This window comes from Geotrypetes seraphini, chromosome 12 (genome assembly GCF_902459505.1).
Source record: "Geotrypetes seraphini chromosome 12, aGeoSer1.1, whole genome shotgun sequence".
Taxonomy (NCBI): domain Eukaryota; kingdom Metazoa; phylum Chordata; class Amphibia; order Gymnophiona; family Dermophiidae; genus Geotrypetes; species Geotrypetes seraphini.
The window spans coordinates 51,747,035-51,770,404 of record NC_047095.1 but is presented as its reverse complement, the minus strand read 5'-3'; the positions used below and the strand labels follow the sequence as shown (position 1 = coordinate 51,770,404).

Here is a 23,370-nt window from a genome sequence, read left to right as displayed (position 1 = left end):
GATTACAGCGGGAGCGATGGATCCAAGTATACAGATAGGAATCGGATCAAAGGAACAGGTGGTGGGTTTGGAGGAGAGAAAGTGAGCAGTTTTCTCTTCCGTAACTTCAGAAAAGGCAGAAAGGGTCATAAAGGTTGTCGAAAGGAGGTCGACAGAGCGGACAGTCAGAAGAGGCGACGGGGAAGGCAAAATCTTGGTTTATATTTGAGTATACAGTACTTTACTTTCTGTGGTAATATGTGCCTTGTTTGCATTTATTAACATTGGCCTTTTGATTTGCTCAATCCATGGACAGCGTTAGCATACATAGGTCCAACATCATCCAAGCCTCGATGAGCTGAGGTCAGTAGAGATGAAAACAGGATTTAGGAATACTGTACCTTTGGAGCATTAGGGGCTATGTTGTACTTTAATGATGCTTAATTTTTGTCTTTGATACGTTTAGCGATTAATGATACAGTGTGATACATTGAAAGAGACCAATGAAGAGCTCCGATGTTCCCAGATGCAACAGGATCATCTGACTCAAGCAGGTATATGAGAAATTAAATGAATAGATTGATTCTTAACTGTCCAGAAGAAAATCTGATTTGTATATCTATTTCTTCAGGGATGACAGTTCTAAAAGGTAATGATAACCTTGCTGCTGAAATTCTGCCGGTCGAATATAGGTAAGGAAGGAATTTATTGCCCATACTTGGAATAAAGTATTTTTACCATTTCTTTGTACAGCAATATTCTCATCCTGTTTGTGTAGGACAAAGAAGGCAACTGATCAATTTCAGAAGTCCCATGTTACTTGACTGCTTTCAGTTTATCACTTTGAGTGATTTAAATAGTTTGCCTCACGGTAATAAGAAAGAAGAAAGTGAAAGCTGTGTTTCTTTGTAGACCAACAGGATGAATCAGCTACACAAGTGAATGAGCGCCATCCAGTGGTGCCTGTATAGAGTAATTCTTCAGACGCTGTAGAAATGCCTAGGAAGCTTGTTTTGACATGGGGATGCCTCATTCATTTTGTTTATCCTTCTTTCTGTTAAAGTTCTGTTCAGTCCACTTTCTCACCCTTTTACTTTTCTTAGAATATAAAAAAATATGGGTCAGAATCTCAGATTGGGTTACAAAACCCACATTTGGTGTCACAACCAGGATGAGCTCTCTTCTGGAGACTCATTATTCTGTACCTCTGGGAATGGGAGGTCAGCAATTTAAAAGGCATCTGAAAACTCATTTATGGAAGCATTTGTGAATAATTAATCAATAAAAGATCTAAAATCAATAAAAGATCTCATATATAGTAGTAAACCCATAGTTTACTATAGTGAATGATTATATGAATATTTTACTATTAAGAATGTTTGTTTTACAGTATTGTATATGATTGTAAGTTGCTTAGTTGTAGATGGGTTATAAATGAATAAAATAAATAACTGTTTGGCTGTGGTCACTGGGTCATAGCCACGATTGATAAAATGCTGCCTTGAAAAGTGTTGCAATACTTCGTTACGATTACTGTCTGTTTAGACAGATGCTCAGACCTGGTATGATTTGGGTCTTTTTGTAGTTTTTCACAATGAGACCTATTCATCCAGCTCTCATTTTCAGTGGTGCTTCAACGTGTATTATTCCTCATACTAGTGAAAAAATTCTGTGACTTCATATGGTATCTGATTTGGTCCACACGTGACCATCACAGACTGTCTAGGACAGGGCTGCCCAAGTCCTGTCCTCGAGATCTACTGGCAGGCCAGGTTTTCAGGATATCCACAATGAATATGCATGAGAGAGAAATTTGCATACCAAGAAGGCAGTGCAGGCAAATCTCTCTCATGCATATTCATTGTGGATATCCTGAAAACCTGGCCTGTCAGTAGATCTCAAGGACCGGACTTGGGCAGCCTTGGTCTAGGATTAAAGCATGATATCCCTAAGCTTAACATTTTCTCAAAGATATTGTCCTATGGTTGTGAAGTAATGCAGTGCCATTAGCACTGAAAACATTCGTGCTGGCAGTCATTTAATCAGTCCATCCTCCAAAGTTTCTCTGAAGGATAGAATCCCCTTGAGCCTATTTTTTCAGCTTAAAATATGTGTGGCTTCATTTGTCATATCTATTTATCTACTGTATCTCTCTATATATCTGTATTTATTTATATCTATCTATAGATAGATAGATAGATATACATATGCACATAGATATTTTAGGACTGCATGTCAATTACAAATTTTAATTGTCATTAAAATTCTTAATTGCATAAAGCATTCCCTTTGCATTTCCTCTGTAGTACAAATTATAGACAGCAGATATAAATTTTAAAAACTGACATTTCAAATAAGCAGTGTGTTTTTAGTGCCACTGGTCTTAAGGGACAAGTTTGGAAGGTTGCCAGGAGAAGGTGAAGAGGTGTGGGAGGAGAGGATAAAGGAAGAGTGAGAGATCCCAGACACTGAGAGAGAGAGAGAGAGATGCCAGATAGTAGGGCAAGGAGTAGAGAACCTAATAGGTTAATCACGTCAAATTTATTAACAAGAATTAGGTCCAGTCCTAAGGCTGAACAGTGCCTATAGAGTGCAGAGCTCACATTTTTAGTCTCTGTCTCTAACTGCTGGTTGATAGGCTTAACCCAAAGGTTCTAGACTAGTCTGTAATACACATATACTCATACATAGAGAAAGAGAGAGTGATTGAGACTGTTTGATGTTGATTTTTATAGCATCCTTACCAGATAGTTTTTGGATTATGTTTATTAACCAGCAGATGGAGACAGAAACTAATGACTTGTGAGCTCTGCCTATAAGAGCACTGTACAAACTTAGGTCTTCTATATGTCTCCGTCTTTAGCAGATGATGATGAGCATACCATGCAGCTTTTGGACTGGTTGGCATACAAGGTCCCAGTTGAACAGGGGATGCCTATTTACTAGACTTTGGTCCCCCTCCCTCCCCCAAAATAATTTTAGCCAGCAGAACTGAAGGGATATCTATACTCCCTCCTCTACCAGCACTTCTTTCCAAACTGCACAATTTTTTTTTCTTTCTGTGTGCCATTAAATAAAACAAACAACCTTCTGTCCCCAGTAGGACTGTAGTATGGGATTCTTGTCAGTAGGAAGCAGGAGGCTTCAGTGGTTGGCAGAGGGAAGTTCTCTTTGGTTGCTACTGAGTGAATTGCGTCTTCTTGACCCACGTGGGTATTGTTTCATTTAGGAACAGACTGCACCAGTCTGGAGGGATGCTAAGGAAGAAGAAATTAGGTCTTACCTTGCTAATTTTCTTTCCTTTAGTTCTTCCAGACTGGTCCAGAACCCATCCTACACACACTCACTCCTGGTTTCTACTTCACTATGAAAGTACAGATTGGCTAAGTGGTGCACAAGGTTTACATTGATATCAGGTGCCTCAGGCTCCTCAGCCAATCAGGGCCTTTGCATCACATGATGCACTGGAGCATGGCCTAAGGCCGCATTGCTGATGGCTGCCGGTGGAGGAGCAGTAGGGACTGAGCATCACTCCTGCTCCCTACTTGAAGGTACAGGGGGGAGGACACAGGATCGGACCTGACTCGAGGCAATGGCAGGAGGAAGTGGGCATCTCTCCTGCCATATCAAGTCGGGGAGAGGGGCTGATGACAGGAGGGAGTGGGCATCCCTCCTGCCATATTAGTTCCGCAAGGAGGGGGAGCAACCCTCCTGCCATATTCACACGGGTAGGGGGGAATGTCTGGAAGCAGGAGGGAATGGGCATCCCTCCTTCCATTTGGGGGGGAGCGTCTAGTGGCAGGAGGGAATGGGCATCCCTCCTGCCATTTATGTGTCGCCACATTGGGAACCAGGAAGACCTGTCAGTAACACAGTTACCAACAGGTCTACAGAAGTCAGATTTTTGGGATTGTAAAACCCGATGCAAAATAGCCAAGCTTAGTGAATCAATCGCGTGGCTATTTTGCATCAGGTTTTACAAATTTGCATGGCTGGATCAGAAAATGGGTGATCGAGGGTGAAAACATGCAGTGGGCTGTTTTATGAATCGGGTCACTTAACAGCAATCGTCGCTAAACAGGTTTGGCAACGATCGCTGACTTGTAGTGACTCGGGGCTTTAGTCAAGATACGTACTGTTAATTCTACAATGCCATATGAAAGAAACACCTAAGTTCCATGCTTTGTCATTCAAAATATTGAAGACTTTAGCATTTGCAAGTCTTTGTCTCAGTCTGCTGATAACCTATGGGTTATACTTGTATTTGGATTGGTCTGGTAGTACTAATGGAAATAAAAGTAATAGGTAAGACCTAATTTCTGCTTATTATTTTATTTATTTTGATTTATTTACTGCACTTTTGAAGAAATTCACTTAAGTAGTGTACAACAATAAACTGGATTTAGGCAATAGGCAATTAATTATACTCTTCCCCCCCAAAAAAAAATAATTTTTTTTTTTAGCTGGTTTGCATGATTTATTCCTTACTTTTATAGAAAATATATCATTCTGTTTCCATTTCTTGGAGTTCTCTAAGCTATTACATGGAATTGAAGGGTGGCTCACATGGCAGTGGCTGAGTGGGAAGTTCCACTCTTGCCAAAAACAAGGTTTCTAGGCTTTAGTACAGCTTTTGAAGAAGTGCTCTGTGACTGATTAGCTTGCTGTCCATGAAGAACACTGTTGCAGGTAAGCAACTTTGTTCTATGAATGGATTTCCAAAATGTTTGTCAACTTTGCCCTTATCTGCATCAAGATGTCTTTTAATAGAGTAGGTGACTGGCTCTTGCTTTGATATTCTTTCCTTCAAATTTGCAGACAGATGTTGGTAGAACTTTGTTTTACTTCTGGATTAGATTAGCCCTTGTATGTACTTATAAATCCAGTCTACAGCATCTACAGATATTTAATGGCTCATAATAAACTAAAAAGTACTTAAGAGAGCAGCATACACCACTCCTGAACCTCACTAATAGCACATTTTTATGGCTGTGTTCTAGTCATTACAAAAAAATGGAGCAGTTCTCACAGACCCATTTCATTTCCATAATGCTCTGTGAAAAGCACAATGAGTTATTTGCTTTTCATAGAGCAAAATCTGTAACATTTATGGTTGGGGCTGGCATTCAGTGCAAAGCACCTTCACAAACGCAGTCTCTTTATTCTGATTTTTGTTGTTGTTTTTGTGAAGGTAATTCATGTTAAATATTGAGCGGTCTTCTAAAATGTTTTATATTTAAATTCTATCCTCTGTTTTGTTATCATGGACTATAGAGAAATGTTTATACGACTACAGCATGAGAACAAGATGCTTCGTTTGCAACAAGAAGGATCAGAGAATGAGCGCATCCAAGAACTGCAAGACCAGTTGGACGAAAGGCATCGCACCATGAGCCAACTGGAAACCGAAAATAGGTAATTTTAAGTAATGTTCCTCTGTTAGAATAAAAACTAATTTGTAACAGAAGTTGCTGATGTCTAAGCAGAAACGTGGTTTGTATTACCCAGTTCCTACCCTTACTTATCCATATACTTCCGTTCAACTCATCTGATCTACGGCACAAGATTTTACATTTTTCAATTCTACAGCTTTGGCCTGTGGATTGCAATTGCATTTCTGGTGCAGTGTGTCTGGTAGTTCTGATTATAGATGGCTTCTCATATGCCCCCTCAAGATCTCGCCGATCAAATACTCAACATCTACTATTAATACCTTTATTGTGTCAAATTATATACGATACTACCGGTTCATCGATTTTTCTCGGTAAATTCTACGCAATTATGGAATTTCATGCTGATAATTATTTACGGGAAGAATCATTGTTAGACTGTTTCAAATCTAACTTTAAAACTTTCTTATTTAGAGATGCGTTCGACCTATAATCTCTCCACCTCTGCAACAATGATCATCACACAATAGAATTCCCTCTCCTAATGTACTTACCCTCATCGTCTCGCTCTTCTATTGTCTGACAATGTATGTTTGTCTTTGAAATTCAAATGTAAAACCCAGATTTTATATTATTTACCTATGTATGCCACTTAGAAATATGATTTTATTTTTTATTAATTCTTTATTCATTTTAAAACTTATAACAAGTGCACAAGATTACAACATTGAAAACTTTTACACAGCACTTAAAATTCTTTCTATTATCAACATAAATAAATAGAGTTTATTCCCTTCCCACCCACCCTTCCTCGATTATTTCAAACAAACATATCATGTATATATTGTAATCTTAATTATTTGATAAAATTTCCTACCAATCCCCTCCCCCTATGTATAAATATACTATCAATGGAAAATGATGTCTACTCATTACAATAATTTGCCATTGGCTCCCAGATCTTTATAAAGTTATTATCATTCCCTTTTTGCAAAGCAATTACTCTTTCCATCTTATAAATGTGACACAATGAATTCCACCAGAATGAATAACTAAGATTAGTATAATTTTTCCAATTATTGGTAATATGTTGCATGGCGACTGCTGTCATAATCAATAAAAGTTTGTTATTATATGATGAAATTTGACTTTTTGTTCTCATAGACATACCAAACAGAATAGTATCATATGACAATGCTACATGGTTTTCTAATAGACAATTTATTTGAGACAAAATTGATTTCCAAAAGGTCATAATACAGGGACAGTAAAAAATTAAGTGATCCAATGTCCCCGCTTCCAGATTACAATGCCAGCATCTATTAGACTTAGAAATATTATTTTATTTCTTTATTTATTCTATTTTCTATACCGTTCTCCCAGGGGAGCTCACAACTGTTTACATGCATTTATTCAGGTACTCAAGCAGTTTTCCCTGTCCTGGCGGGCTCACAATCTATCTAATGTACCTGGGGCAATGGGGGGATTAAGTGACTTGTCCAGGGTCACAAGGAGCAGTGTGGGTTTGAACCCACAACCTCAGGGTGTTGAGGCTGTAACTTTAACCACTGCACCACACTTTCCCCTAAGCGGGTTAACAAATTTTAATAAACTTGAAACAAGATAAAGTAATGCCTGGTATCCCTTAATTGTTGTTCAATTTCCTTCCTTCCTAACAGGTTAGTCAAGGGACATGTGGAGGAATTGCAACAACAGATTGAGGATCTTCAGAAAACTTTACAGGATCAAGAATCCAAGCCTGAAGGAGCAGATGTAAGTGCCTGGAAAAATAATATAACTTCACAAAAGTTTAATGGTTGAATATGCTTGAAGGGACCATTTGTAGTGCTATATCCATGTTCATGTTTTCTTGTCCAAGGCTGGCATAATGTATGTGTGTCATAGGATGACCTATTCTGGGATCAAGGAGGATTCCATAAATTTGAACAGGATAACGCATTCCATTCTACCAGTTATTAAAATTTTAAGAATCAACTTTGATCAAAATTTATTATTTGATATCATACTAACACTCTTGTTAGAAAATGTTATTTTCTGTTATGGAAGCTTCGAAAAATTAGACCATATTTTGACCTTTCCTCATTTAGGCTATTGGTACAGTCACTTATTTTAAGCACTTTAGATTACTGTAACATCCATTATTTGTCAATCTATAAGAAAAACATCAAGAGGTTGTAAGTTATTCAAAATACCTCTGTTCATTTGATATTCAGTCTGAATAAATTTGACCATGTGATAAAATATTACCAAAAATTACACTAGCTGCCAATTGAGGCGAGAATATTAAGTTTGGTTGTATATGTTTTAAGTCTTTACATGGTCTTTTACCTAGTTATTTCTTGACCACTTTGAATTTGTTAATAGAAAATGCCCTACATGGGGTTCGCAGATATTTGACTTTTTACTAAGGGATGTGTTTACAAACAATTCATTGGCAGAATTCTATCTTATCAGGCCAGTATATGGGATACCCTATATACTACCGATCCCCTCTCTTGTTTTACCTTTTTAACTTTTTATCAATATTTTAATTTATAAGCTACCTTAGAAGTATTCAGAACCCTCAGGTAGAGGACCCACAAATGGAGACATGTCCCAAAATGCGGACCCCGTTGGTCAATCACAGCACTTCAACCAGTAACAGGGAGGGGATCGGTAGTATATAGGCTGACTTTCAACCATTGGATCTACCCAGTATTTATATTATATTCCCCAAGTTGGCTTTTGTGGTATATGGGATAAACATCTTGGTAATTTTATATTAAGTTTCAACACCTGCTGGCATTTAGAAAATTATTAAAAACATACTTGTTTGGTAAATTTTTTAACTAATGGATTGTAATTCACTGTGCATGTCCAGTATCTTTACTCTGTAAACCGCGCAGAACTGAGGTAGCTGCGGTATACAAGCATATTATGTAATGTTAATTTTTTTTTTTTTGCTTCTGCAATTGTTTCTATGTCATTCTGTTATCATATGGTCTGGTGGCAGGTTATTAACTCCCTAAAAATGTGCAGATTCTCGGTCTCTGCCAGAAGGCCAAGAAAAGACCATCCTCAGTCTTTTACTGAAACATCATGTTTGATGTTTGCCAAAAACTATACGAAGTGCCATTTTTTGGAGTGGCTCAAATAAAAGCTGAACTGCTTTCCTTTGAGCTACTACTAAATTATTGCAGTTCTACTGAATAGCATTCACTTATTGAGTGGGTCATTTAGATTGATCTCTTATGCCGAAACATGGCCCAAGTCAGTTTTCACACTAATGATCTTTGAAGATCCTTCCTAAACAGTATAGTTTGAGATAATATGATGTCCCTTTCTTCAGGTGAGGCAAAGTATCCATGTTCGTGGTCAAAGTTTATGAACTGAGCTATGTAAATGGAAAGGACATAAGAATAACTATACTGGGTCAGCCCAATGATCCATCTAGCCCAGTATCCTACTCCAACAGTGCCCAAGCTAAGTCGCAAGTACTATTTGGGTTTCTGCTAAGTAACAACATTCCATGCTACTGATCCCAGGGCAAGCATTGACTTCTTCCATGTTTATCTCAATAGCAGACTATGGGCTTTTTCTCCAGGAACTTGTCCAAACCTTTTTTTTTTTTTTTTTTTTAAATCTGGCTACACTAACTACTGTTACTACATCCCATGGCAATGAGTTCCAGAGCCTATTTGTTGAGTGAAAAAATATTTTCTCCTATTTGTTTTAAAAGCATTTAAAAGGGTCATAGAACAGTTAGTTTTTCACTTTCAAATACTCTCAAAATCCATTCTTTAGCACTCTCCATACCAGTAGAGGTTAATCTTTACGAATGGGTATATATCCAATCATGACCAGCAGGTGGAGACTGAAAACAAAACTTTGGGACAGTATATAATATACTCCCTTCTCTATTTACATCAGTCTTCTTTCAGTCTCCAGCAGGTGTTGAGTGATCTGTACCCATCTCCCTTGGTAGGGCTGTTGGAATTTGTTTAGGGGGTTTCTAGTCCCTGTTTTTGGCCGGACAGAGCTTGGGTGGGCCCTGTTTGGGGGTCCGTCCGACCTCAGGGGTGTCAAACCCAGCGGGTCTCGAGCAGGGTCCCTCCCCCCACTTCCTCCACCTCCCCACATTTTTTTAGAGGAGCCTCAGCAGTAAGCCTTGCCCCCTAAATCAAGCAAGGCATATTGCTTCGAGAGCCTGTGGAGTCTGTTCTGTAAAAAAAAAAAAATCCTGAGGTAGTGCTGGTCTAGAGGGTTGTTTCCCTTTAAGAAAACTGTATTTTACTGTATTTTTTCATCTAACCGGCACTTTTTTATAGCTAGGTCACGTATGGAGCAATTGTGCCCTTCTCCGGGGGAGTGGGACACAATTGGGTCCAGCCGCGAGGCACTCGCGGCCGGACTGAAATCGGTAGTTTGGCCCAGTGAGGTGGTGGAGCTCCGTCGGCAGCGGCTGCAGGCGCCCAGAGCTCCCCACCGATGGTGCCTCGAGAGTCGGCTGGGAGCAGTGGGGAAGCCCGGTCTTCCCCAACCGCCCACGGAGGGATTCCCCGAAGGATTCCCTCTCAGCTGATTTTTTTTGACAGCTGATGCCGACTTGCCTGTTTTAGCGGCTGGGACTGTTCAGCCTTCTCAGCCGCTACAGGCCATGGAGGGAGCATTTTTGGCGGGAACTTCGCCATTTTCTCTGTCTGGCCCCTCCATTTTGTCTGCAACCTCAGGTGACCTTCCCCCTGTATTGCAAACACAGGGGCAGGTTTCAGCAGGGACCCCTGCTGGGGCAGGGAGTCCCTGGGGACCCCCAGGGGTTTTTTGTCCCCAATTTAATTTCTTTCTTTGTGCAGGCAATTGGGGGTCCCACGTGCACCTGGGGGGTTTCGGGGGTGGTTTCCCTCCGCGCCCCCTATGGCTTTGCCTCCCTCTTTTCGTTTGGCGTCCCCTCTTCCTCCTCCCTCATCCAAGCGCCCGCGGGGGGGCTTGGATTGCGAATTGGTGGTCGGAGGAGCGTGTTGGCATGGTTGAGGACCTGGCTGCTTTGGCGGGCTTCCAGGATCCTCTAGAGGGGACGCCCGCTGGTAGCGGGGCGGCGGGTTTCCCGTCTTCCAGAGCAGATGCGTCCATGGTGCGCTTTTTATTCAGAGGGATGAGCTTTTAGACCTGATGTAGCAGGTCTCCTTGGTGCTGCATTTTTGAAGTTGCGCCACCGGAGACCCCGCGTATGGGGGCCCCTCTGCTTCAGGGGGTCTGTCCTGTTTCCCGCTCTTTTCCTGTGCGTCAGGATTTTCGGGATTTTGTGTTGGCGCAGTGTCCTACGGGCGCCGTTTCGTTTGGTGTGCGCCTTGGCTCATGGGCATCCCATCCCGGAGGGGGATAGGGCTACCTTAATTTTGCCAATGGGGGACGTGGTGATCTCGGCACTTCCTAAGCGGCATACCGTGCCTGTTATGGACGGTTCTGCTCTTAGGGTCTCTGAGGAGCGTATGTTAGAGACACTTCTTAAGTATAATTTTGATGTCTCTGCCTTGGGGGTCCAGGCGGCTATTTGTGTGGGGCTGGTGGCTCGCACCGTGTTTCGGTGGTCTGAGCATGTCCTGGATCGTGAGTCTGATGACTGGTCCTTAGTGGATCAAGAGGTGGTGAAGTTTGAGATGACTGCCTCGTTCCTCTCGGTTGTTCTTTGTGACTTGGTGCTGCTAAGTCTGGGACTTTTGGTGGCCGCATGCTGTACCTTGTGGCTTCGCGCTTGGTCGGCGGTTGCCGCGTCCAAAACTTAACTTCCCAAAATTTCCCTTTCGGGGGTTGTTTTTTGTTTAGAGAGGACTTAGTTCCGGTGGTTCAGACTCTGACGGACTCTGAGGTGCCCCGTCTGCCTGAGGACCGTGCCCGCCCGGCATCTCGGGTTGGCATTGCCCGGGGGCGTCTGCGGGAATTTCGCAAGTTTCGCCTGGGGCATGGGACTGCTTCTTTCCAGACTTCCGGTTTTTCCCCGGGGTCGGTTGGCTTAGCGCATGCAGTCTTTTCAGGGGGCCCGTCGGGGGGCTGGGAGTTCCCCCCCCCCGGTTCCCCTGCTGCCCGTCCTGCGCGATGTCTCTTTGCCGGCGCCCCCTTTGGTTCCCGTGGGTGCCCGGCTTCGCAACTTGTTTCCCAAGTGGGCCAAGATCACGTCCGATCAGTGGGTCCTGGTGGTGGTGCGGGATAGTTATGTACTTGAATTTTGCCCGCTCTCTGCTGGATCATATCTAGCCTCTCCATGTCAGGTGGCATGGGAGACGCTAGCCTTTCGCCAGTCCTTCAGCGCTTGCTAGATCTCAAAGCAGTTGTCCAGTGTCCCCTCAGGACTGCGGTATCGGCTGGTACGCCATTTCCTTTATGGGGCCCTAAAGGGAGGGGACCTTTCGGCCCATCCTTGGTTTAAACTGAGGTCAACAGGACTCTCAGAATTCCCTTTTTATTCGCATGGACACACTGCAGTCTGTCCTTCTGGCGGTTCAGCCGGGGGAGTTCCTGACTTCTCTCGCTCTGGCGGAGGCCTACTTGCCTGTTTCCATTCGGGCCTCTCCTTAGCTCTTTCTTTGCTTTGCGATATTGGGTCTGCACTATCAGTTCTGTGTGCTTCCCTTGGGCCTGGCCACGACTCCCCGGACGTTCGCCAAGTTGATGGTGGTCGTCACGGCTGCATTGCAGTCAGAGGGCATTCTGGTGCACCCCTTCTGGGATGACTGGTTGTTTCGGGCGAAGTCGTTGCAGGAGAGCGCCCGAGTTACGGCTCGGGTGGTTGAGTTTCTCCGGTCACTGGGCTGGGTGGTCAACCTTTCCAAGAGTCGGTTGGTCCCCGCTCAGCATCTGGAGTACCTTGGGGGTCTGTTCGACACCTCCTTGGGGAAGGTCTTCCTTCCAGAGGCCCGGGTAAGCAAATTGCAATCTCAGATTCGCCTTCTTTTGGCGTCCCAGTGTCCTTGGGCGCAGGATTTCCTCCAAGTCTTGGGGTCGATGGCAGCGTTCCTGGTTGTTGTGAGGTGGGCGCAGGCCCACATGTGTCTCTTCAGTATGCTCTGCTCCGTAGATGGTCACCCCAGAGGCTCAGTTTGGAGGTCCCTGTCCCTCTGCGAGGCTTGGCGCGCTGCAGTCTTCTTTGGTGGCTCCAGACCTCTCATCTGGTCCAGAGGATGAGTCTGGATCTATCGCAGTGGACGGTGCTTCTCACGGATGCCAGTCTCCTCGGTTGGGGGGGCTCAGTGTCTAGCTCAGGGCACCTGGTCCATGGAGGAGGCGTCCTGGTCGATCAACATGTTGGAGACCAGAGCCGTCCCTCTGGCGCTGTTAGCCTTCCGCTCCCTCTTGATGGGCAAGTCGGTCAGAGTCCAGTCTGACAATGCCACAGCGGTGGCTTATGTCAATCGTTGAGGCACCAAGAGCGCTCAGGTGGCGGAGGAGGCGGCTCGGCTCATGCTTTGGGGCAGAGTCACGCCTTCTGGACCTCTCGGCCTCTCACATGGCCGGGGTGGAGAATGTTCAAGCGAACTTCCTCAGTCACATCTTAGATCACAGAGAGTGGTGTCTCAGCCCTGTGGCTCTTCAGTTGATAATGCAGGCTTGGGGTCAGTCCCTGATGGACCTGACGGCCACGAGTGGCAATGCCGAGGTGTTCCGCTTCTTCAGTCGTCGCAGGGATGGACTGGCCGAGGGTCTGGATGCTCTGGTTCAACCATGGCCAACAGAGGGGCTGTTGTGCATGTTCCCTCCGTGGCCATTAGTGGGCAGAGTTCTTCTCCGCATTGTTCGCCATCCGGGTCTGGTGGTTCTGGTGGCTCCAGATTGGCCTCGGCATCCGTGATACGCAGATCTGGTGACACTCTGGTGGCGGATCCTCTTCCTCTGCCTCCCTTGGACAACCTTCTGACGCAGGGTCCCATTCCCATGTTCAACCCGTCTCCCTTCTGTCTTACGGCTTGGCTTTTGAAAGGGGTCGCCTTGGTAAGTAGGGGTTTTAAGATAGGGTGATTTCTACACTCTTGGGGTCCTGGAGGCTTTCTACCTCTCAGGCTTCTGTGTGGATTTGGCACTTCTTTGAGGGGTGGTCTCTCTTCGCGTTTCTGTGCCTAACATCCTAGAGTTCTTGCAAGATGGCCTGGATAGAGGCCTGGCTTCAGCTTCTCTCCGGGGGTTTGTGACGGTTCAGCGTTTGACAGTCATTCCTGATGTGATTCGCTTTTTGCGGGCGGCCAAGGTGCTCAGGCCTCCCGTGCGGTCCTCTTTTCCCTCTTGGAATCTCAGTCTGGTTCTCTCTATTCTGATGCACCCGCCCTACGAACCGTTGGGCGGCTGCTCTTTGAAGGACCTTACTCTGAAGACGGTCTTTTTGGTGGACATTTCTTCCACTAGGCGTGTTTCTGAGCTACAGGTTTTCTCTTGTAGGGCTCCCTTGGAGTTTTCTAGGGAGCAGGTTGTCTTGAGGCCTGTTCCTTCCTTTTCTGCCGAAAGTAGTTTTTCCTTTTCATGTCAATCAATCTGTGGTCCTCCTGGTCTTGGGTAGTTGGGAGGGCTCTTCTGAGCAAAGACAGCTGAGCAAGTTGGATGTTGTTTGGGTCCTTCGCTCTTATGTGCAACGGACCCAGGAGATCAGGAAATAAAATCATCTCTTTGTCCTTCTGACTGGTCCTCTTAGGGGGGCTGGCGCTTCTAGGACTACTATTGCATGCTAGATCAAGGAGACTATTGCTTCCGCTTCTCTTCTGGGGCAGCAGCCCGTTCCGGAGTTTCTCAAAGCTCATTCTACTCGGGGTCAGGCGGCTTCTTGGGCTGAGTCATCGCTCGTGCCTCCAGTGGACATTTGTAAGGCTGCGGTTTGGTCTTCCTTGTATTCCTTTGTCAGACTCTTTCGGGTAGATGTTCTGGCGCGTCAGGACGCGGTGTTTGGTGTGTGTGTTCTGGTGTCAGCCCTTCGGGGGTCCCGCCCGTGTGAGGGACTGCTTTGGTACGTCCCATTCGTAAAGATTAACCTCTACTGGTCTGGAGAGTGCTAAAGAAGAAGAAATTAGGTTCTTACCTGCTAATTTACTTTCTTTTAGCTTCTCCAGACCAGTAGAGGTCCCCACCCTGTCTGTTGTGTTGTTGTTGGGGCTGTTTCGCGGGCAGTTTTTGTTTTTTGCTGCGGGTTCTAGTATTTTTCTAGGGCCGGGGAGAATTAAAGAACAGCGGCTGTGGCTCGGCTGGCTTAGCTGGCGAGCTGTGGGGACATTTTCCTTCTGGTATTTCTCCTCTGCATTTTCCAACAGCATTTGGGTATGTTATTTGTTACTCCTGTTCGGAGTATTGTTTTCTTTCTGTTTTCCAGTTCTTAGTTCTGCTTGGCTATTCGGCAGACTGATGTAAATAGAGAAGGGAGTATATTATATACTGTCCCACAGTTTTGTTTTCAGTCTCCACCTGCTGGTCATGATTGGATATATACCCATTCGTAAAGATTAACCTCTACTGGTCTGGAGAAGCTAAAAGAAAGTAAATTAGCAGGTAAGAACCTAATTTCTCCTTACTAATTATAAAAAGATTATAAAAGGCATATTACTAATTTATATCCTGTCCTTTTTCTTTCACAGTCTAGTATGATGAAGAAGCTAGCAGAGCATATGTGAGTAGCACTGATTTAATAGTTTAGTAGTAAAAAAAAAAATATAATTTGCTTAGTATGCACTGAAATGAGGAGTTAAAGGGTGCATCTATTTCCCAGAAAGGCAAGCTTAGAGTTTTAAAATTATCAGTGCTGTGTATTGGTGTATGAAGGGCAGCCCTGGCATTTGGAACTGGCAGTTGTAGCAGAACAATAGGTGTTAATTAATAACAGGTGAGTATGAATTTGAAAAAAAAAGCTCATGCTCCTGGGTTTCCATGGGAATCACAGACTATGTGCAGACAGGTAGGCTCCTCCGGAACTGCCAGGGACTTAGGACAGGAGTTCCAGCAGTTTCCAGAAGCCTAAGAAAACCTATAGAGAAGCCAGGCTGGTTATTGGTTTTCCTGGAAGGTGGACTCAAGTTATATGACTTCACTCCAGGGGAGATTTAAGACCTGGGTGGGAAATTTGTCTTTTGGTCAGAGCCCACCAACTGACCATTTCAATTAGATTAGAAGATTTGGGTCTCTGGTGAATTCCCACCTTCTGACTTCTTAATAATAAGAGGATTATATAAAATCATCTTTTGGAGGCGTGCGTAAATAGTTGGACTGTGTCCACCAATAAACTGTTTACTGATAAAGAAATTTATCTCTGCTTATTCACTAAGGAGAAGTAAAGATGGACTTTGTTTGGTCTGATTAACCGTTCCCCTTAACTGTATCAGTGACATCTTGTTTGTCTGTCTTGCCTGTTTAGATTGTAAGCTCTTCCAAGCAGGGACTGTTTTCTTACTCTTTGTGACTGTGTACAGCGCTGCGTGCGTCTGGTAGTGCTATAGAAATAATTAATAGTAGTAGTCTGCATTATTCAAAGGGAGCGAGGGCAGAAATCTGGTACATGCTTGCTGTGAGACTCCAGCTGATAAGTTGGTCTCAGCTCTGGTCCAACAAATAAAATTAACTTTGTGTGCCCCTTCCCAGCATCCAGGTAAACAAGAGCTTACACATGCTTTTCCAAAATAGCCTTAATTCTGAATTACAAGTATACCATTAATAGATTTGATAAGTATTTTGTTGGCAGATCTGCCATTATGAAGCTGAGGACAGCAAAACAGTCTAAGCATCATAGAAACATAGACATGAGGGCAGATAAAGGCCAAATGGCCCATCCGCAGTAACCATTATCTCTTTCTCTCTCCGAGAGATCCCACATGCCTATCCCAGGCCCTTTTGAATGTAGATTTGCTGGTAATCTGGTGTGCCATGGAATTTTCCCTTTTTCTTGGCAGTTGCGCCTTGTGTACTAGAGCATTTAGTCCAAATGTGGACACATGGCTCCTTTTTAAAATATGTTTCTGGACAATACTGATTCTGTTTAGATTAATCTTATAAGATTTAATGCTGTGCAGTGCGAGCCCGTGGTTTTAACCCGTGGGTTAAAAGCATGTTTTCTTCCATAAATAATCTGGCTGCACAAGGTGTGTTCTGTCTGAAGAACTGGAGAATATTTCTAAAATATGTACATCTTGAGTCCTTTGGGCCAGCGAGTACTGCAGCCACCCCTCCCCCTTCGTTTTGACCTCCAAGACCAAGCATATACGTGGATCACATCTAGAGGCAACTAGGATGATCTGTGCGTGCGTCACGATGGCTCAAAAGCAATCCATAGGGCGTGCATCTGATCAAATAATTTGCATGAGGACTCAGTAGTGAATCAAGTTGCCCAGTAAGACTCGGCTATGGATCGCCCTGATCCATGAGTTTAGTTAATATAGGCCATTGGATCAGCCTCCATGAAAGAGAAGAAGGGCTACAATGTGAATATATGCCCACACTTTCTCAGCCCATTACTGTTTGGGGAGGGATTCTGTACATGCCAGTAGGTTTAGTTGATCTGTTTAGAGGAATCTGAGGTTTAGAATCTAAATCTATCCTTTCCTTAGCCCATTTTTATATCGTTGTCTTCATTAGGCAAGGTTGAGGGGGTGCCTAAGGGCTGAGTACAAAAACACACATAAAGGGCTAGAAGCCAGCAAAACATAGGGGTCCTTTTATCAAGCTGCAGTAGGGGTTTAACACGCGTTAAACCACCTGCCACGCTAGCCGCTAATGCCTGCATTGAGCAGGCGTTAGTTTTATAGCCGACGCACTAACCACACTAGCGCGGTTTGATAAAAGGACCCCATAGCTTGCTTCCCATTGGTGGTCATTTTTTTCTGTTTCCTCATTGTTTTGTTAAAGGCAATCTGTAGTTGGGGATTTCATCTGTGAGATCTGAGTATCCTACTTGCTTTTGGAGAAAGCAAAGTTGCTCAACTATTACAGTTGTTCTCCAAAAACAGCAAGATATTGATCCTCACAAAACACCTACTTCCATGTGAGTTGGCTTTTCCTGGTAATAGCTATATACAGAATTGAGGTGGCTTCTGTGAAGATCACATATGTATAGTACACTGCTCCAGAAAGGTCCGAAAGTTTTGCTTATGTTTTGTTGTTCCAGGCTTTGGCAAATGGTATGCATCCTATAGTGGGTGGTGTCCTGCTGTTCTTGGAGCTCACTTTTTTCAGTTGTTTGATATATCAGGACAGGTTGAATCTGTGAAACAGACCATACTTTGACAACTGTTATTCTTTGCATATTCTATTAAATATTCCTTATATTTAGTACAGTGTCATTTTCTTAATCTTGTGATAATGCAATAGGGAGAAACTACATGAAACACATGATACATTACAGAAGAAAAAGGAACTTATTGAGAATCTCCAGCCAGATGCAAATCAGAGTGGTATGTACTGTGCACTGTTTGGGTATTTCCCCCCATGAATATATAAACACAGACATTCCATTGATTAATTTTATTATTCTTTCTAAATGTGATTAATGTAGCTGTTAAATGTCACTGTAAACAAATTTCATAGCATGCATTATACGTTGAAACCACAGTCCCAAAGCAACAGATATTGACATTCTACACCAGCACTAGGAGGTTGAATATGAAGCAAACACTCCAGCCTAAAATTCCGCACTTTCCTCATGCAATGGATATAATCCCTGCTCACAGATGGCCTTTTCCCACAAGACCTCTCCGAAATTATCGTCACCCCGATCTTAAAAGACCCAAAAAGAGCAACAGATCAACCATCCAACTACAGACCCATAGCCTCTATTGGGGTGCCCAGAAAAAGCGGCCTGAGTGCAAGCCACTGTGAGAAGGTTGTTAGACATTCAGGCCATAGAGCCTATGCCACCCAAAGACTTGGGCTTGGGCATAGGCTCCCTATACTTCATCGTGCCAAAGAAAAGCTCTGATTGGAGGCCCATTCTGGACCTTATGTAAATGCAGTGTTCAGGGTCCTGCATTTTTGCATGGAGATGGTTCAATCTGTCATAGTGGCGGTGACTCTGGGAGAGTTCCTGGCCTCTCTAAATCTTACAGAGGCCTACTTACATTTTCCTATTTTTCCAGACCACAGAAAGTTCCTAACGTTTCATGTGCTGGAATACCATTATCAGTTCTCGGCCCTGTCCTATGGCCTGGCAACAGCTCTTCACACATTCACCAAAGTGATGGTGGTGGTGGCAGCCCACCTGCGAAAGATGGGGCTGGAAGTGCATCCCTACCTGGATGATCTGGGCCCCCTTGTTTTACGAGGGTTGGCGCACAGTAGATCAGGTGACCTGAGTCCTGGAAGGTCTGGGTTGGATTGTGAATTATAGAAGGAGCCATTTGTCTCCAACACAATCCCTGGAGTACCTGGGGGTCTTGATCGACACAGCTGCTGGCTGTGTCTATTTTCCAGAGGCATGCAGACAGAGGCTTTGCTCTTAGATAACATGCCTCCTATCCAAACCAACTCTGTCAGCGTGGGACTATCTCCAAGTTCTAGGTTCAATGGAGGCCACAATAGATATGGTTCCTTGGGCATAGGCCCACAGGTTTCCTCTTCAACATGCGTTACTTACACGTTGGCCTCCGCAGACACACTCGTTGCAGAAATCTTTACCTTGGACACTGGAAGCCCAGGCCAGCATGGATTGGTGGCTCTGCCCTCAATCCCTTAACAAGGTCATGCCCCTTCAGATAGCATCTTGGGTGGTTGTAATGACTGATGCCAGTCTCCCCAGCTGGGGGAGCTCATTGCAACCACTGACCAATTCAGAATAGTTGGTCGCCCACCCAGAGGAAGTGGTCGATCAACTGGCTGGAACTTCGAGCCATTCAGCTGGCTCTGCTGAAACTACAGAAGGCGGCCAGGCAGTCCGGGTCTTCTCAGACAATGCTACAGCAAATGGCATATGTCATTTGCCAGGGGAACATCAAGAGTACCCATCTGTATCTGGAGACCTGCTTGCTCTTCACCTGGGCAGAATGTCATCTGCAGGCGCTACATGTAGCAGGAGTGGACATTGTCCAAGCCGACTTCTTGGGGACTAACTGTAGGTGGCAGTACAGCTCTCAGTGAAGTAGGAGGGATACTGAAAAAATCCAGAATGGATTTCTTCTGCAAAGGCTTGCAGCCATGGGGAGATTACCTGCTTGTCCAGAATCCAGAATGACACACCTATCAAGTATTTTTAGCTAGGAATTTTAAAGTTTGTTTGTTCATTGTGTTTTAAGATTATGTATGTATATTCTGTTAACCATATAGTTGTAAACGGTATAGAAATTTTTTTTAAAATAAATAAATATCTACTAGAAAAGATATTAGCAATGTAAGAACCTAATCTCTTTTTTAATGTGTCAAACTTTCCAAAATAGCACAAAGAATTGAGGAACTGGAAGCAGCACTGCTTAAGAAAGATGAAGATATGAAAGCAATGGAAGAAAGATATAAAATGTATCTAGAGAAAGCAAGAAATGTGAGTTTGATATACATTTAGCTCTCATTAGAAAACATATTTTCTGGAAAAGTTGTTTCACTTGACAGAACAGACTATATAACTTTTCCTTTCAACTAATTCTAATACTGAACTTTGAAAACATTTTGGTTGAATATAATTGAATCGCAACACCTAGCATGGAAAATTAATTGTGATCTTTATTTTTCCTTAATATGCATTTTTGATTGTGTTATGTGTATTACAGTATTTTCTACTACTGGTTATTTATATATCTTGATATTTATTTATTTTTTTTCACAATCCTTATTTGCTGTACTCTTTGGGCTGTGTACCACCACAGTGGCATAAAGACCAATGGTTCTTCCCTGCTTCCAGTTTCATGTAGATTCCAGAAATGCAGGTGGCACCTCCATCCGGGTGGTTCACCACCTTAGCAATGAAGGCTAATGAAAAGATGAGAGATTCTTTATCGTCCCTCCAGACCAACACAGCATTGATGGGTTATAACATACCTCTACCAGCAGGTGGAGACTGAGACACAAACTTTTGGCTATAGTATAAGTGGGCTGTGTAGTCCCAAGTACAATCGGTCTGTTCCAAGTCTCCAGCAGGTGAAGGTGGTAAGCATGTGCAGTCTTTACCTGGTTTAGTGTAGAGATGTTCTATTTTGTTTAAATTGGCCTTCTGGTCCCTGTTTGTGGTGCCGGATTGAGCTTAGGGGGACTCTTTTGGGGGTCTGTCTGACCTCGGGGGTGCCACATGTGACTGGTCAAGTCCCTCCCCCCCATTTCCCCCTCCTCCCCATATTTTTACTTTAGAGGTGCCTCAGCTGTAAGCCTTGCACCACACTACACTGGCTGCCCATGGAAGCAAGGGTTATTTTTAAGTTTGCTTGCCTTTGCTTCAAAACCATAACGGGTTCATCACCAATCTATCTACATGTATCTCATCATTTCGACTTGTACACGTAGTGCCTACTTGTTCGTTTCCCACCCTTGAAGGGCTATATCTACATGAGATTCCTCGATAGAACATTATCATTCCAAGCAGGCAAATAAAATAAATGTTTAACCAACTTTATCTCAAGCGCTCTTTCTTACTAAACTTTTAGGAAGTTAATCAAAACTTATCTCTGACAAATTTCTCTGACTCCTTTTCTGCCATGATGTACTTCTAAAATACCTCTAGGAGAATTTGATTAATTCTACCATGCTAATGTAATTTTGAAAGTTTTTTGCTCTGTAAACTGCTCTGAACTATTTATGGTACTGCGATATATAAAAATAAAGTTGTGTTATTGTTGTTGTCAAATACAAGCAAGGCATATAGCTTTGAGAGCCAGTGGGGTCTGTTCAAATGTAAATTAAAGTTGTATTTAAAAAAAAAAAAAAGTCCTGAGGCAGTGCCGGTCTGATGGGAAGCCTTCAATTAAGGTTCATTGAATTTTTATTGTTAACTGTTAACTGGCACTTTTCTTTTTTCTGTATTTATTTACTTATTTATTTAATTCGATTTCTATCCCGTCCTCCCAGTAACTCAAAACAGGTTACAAGCAAACATTCACAGTGGAATACATTTGAACAATGCAAAGACTATACAGCGACTTAAGTATAGGTTAAGAATGGAGAAGTTTTCGCAATGAGCACTTTTAAGCTGAAAAAGTGCTCATTGTGCTCCAGGCGTGCAGTTAATGCAGCCGGCGTGTGCATGAAGTGCACCTGTGCCAAAAAGGAGAATCCTCGTCAGCTTCAGGTGCCAGCGAACAGTTAGTGGGGAAGCCCGACCCAGTCCCCCTGTCTTCATCCAAGCAGCCATGTGTCTCATGGGACGAGGATTTTTTGTTTGCAGATGGGTTTTCACCTGATGAGGACTTGGACTCTTTGTTGGACCCCCCCCCCCCAAGATCTTCTCGGGAGGGGGGGGAGGGATGACATGGACATGTGTTTTTTGGAGTTGCGGATACGTCAGTGGTGCGCATTTTTCACCGAGAAGAGCTACAGGAGCTTATTCTTCAGGTTTTGTCAATGTTGCACCTTGAGGAGGAAGTGAAGGAGCTCAGGCGTGTGGTGAACCCCCCTACTTTGGGGGATCTGGTCGGCCTCCCGTTCCCTTCCTATGCATCAGGGTATATATTATAAAGAAATATTAATTTGGGGGGAAGTTGAAATAAACTGAAAATGTAATTCTTTTTAGAGCAGGTATAAAATTGCAACCAAGCCGGTAAAAACAGTTTACAGATGGGATCTTTAAGCAAGACAGACATAAACAGACAAAGTTACTTTAAGATTCAAGGTTCAAAGTTTCTCACACTGGTGGTTGAAATGTCCTTAGAAGGCCGAACACATGTTTGTAGAACTGGTCCGAAGGAAGATGGCAAGAGAGAGGAAAGAGGGCAGACCCCACATAGTATCCATGCTTTATAGATGTGGGGAGGATTCCCAGGATGCATCAAAATGCAGGGGCTGTCTATCTCACATCACAGATCAGGGCAGGCTTTATTTCAGTGATGTTATGATGGGATTTTCTTGCACACAGTGGGCAGGTACTGATCCATGCTTTTGTGTATTCGTGTATCTGGTCTGCTACAAGGACATGGTTTATTTTCATGAGGAACTGTTGATGTTTTGCTGTGCAGTTGCAGACAGTTCAAGTCATACACTGGCTCAAGAATTAATAGCACAAGAATTTTAATTTATTAAAGGCTTAAACTGTATTTGTTTATACTGTAAAAGATGTATTCTGGAATTACATTGGTTAATATTAACTGGAAATGGTCAATGTGACTGGTCAGATTTATTATGTTTTAAGTGAATATCCTTAAATATATGTGCATATACATACTTATTGAAATTAATATAGAAGAAACCAATTAATTAAAATGAGAATTTTGTGTAGAATTTTCTAAACCATTGCTATACATATATTTGGATATACAGATAAATTACAATATACTTTCTGCTTCTTTCTTTCATATTCCACAGGTAATAAAAACTCTGGACCCCAAGTTAAATCCAGTCTCTGCAGAAATAGTGTCATTGAAAAAACAAATAGCAGATAAAGATAAAAGAATTGAAATATTGCAGGTACAATTTTTGAGTTTTCTGAAGCATCTTGCAAAAGCAACAATAAACTGTATTTTAGTATTTCAGACCTTATTAGCTTGGTTTTAAAAATTCCAAAAGTTATCAACAAAATATACACTAAAAGGTAATCCTGATTAGATACCAGCCATTTTTTATATTACACTCAAAATGACCAAGGTCTTTTTAACCCCAAATTCATCTCTTGCCCCTCTGTTAAATTACAAAAAAGAGGTTAAGTAGGAAGAATATTCAAGGAATCAAATGCAGACTGAATGTTTCAGTCCAGTAACTATTTGTATTAAAAATTTATATTCATGAGTCCCATGACTAAAGATGACCTCCTATGCCTCCCATAATGTAAATGTAAGGTAGATGGTTTCACTTTTAATTTAGATGAGGGATTGGAGAGAGATATTTAATTTTGAAATTGTTTGTTGTATTTTTTTCTATGGTC

At 43.0% G+C, this 23,370-nt stretch overlaps 1 protein-coding gene across 1 annotated transcript in view; it reads left to right on the top strand.

Annotated features, from left to right (window-relative positions):
- HOOK1 (hook microtubule tethering protein 1) overlaps window positions 1-23,370 on the top strand; it is a 102,486-nt gene that overhangs the window by 65,107 nt on the left and 14,009 nt on the right. The window contains exons 13-20 of the mRNA XM_033916094.1: window positions 446-533; window positions 611-671; window positions 5,254-5,394; window positions 7,049-7,142; window positions 14,975-15,006; window positions 17,694-17,776; window positions 19,751-19,851; window positions 22,815-22,916. Of these exons, the coding sequence (XP_033771985.1) occupies window positions 446-533; window positions 611-671; window positions 5,254-5,394; window positions 7,049-7,142; window positions 14,975-15,006; window positions 17,694-17,776; window positions 19,751-19,851; window positions 22,815-22,916 (702 nt within the window). The remainder of the gene's footprint in view (window positions 1-445; window positions 534-610; window positions 672-5,253; window positions 5,395-7,048; window positions 7,143-14,974; window positions 15,007-17,693; window positions 17,777-19,750; window positions 19,852-22,814; window positions 22,917-23,370) is intronic.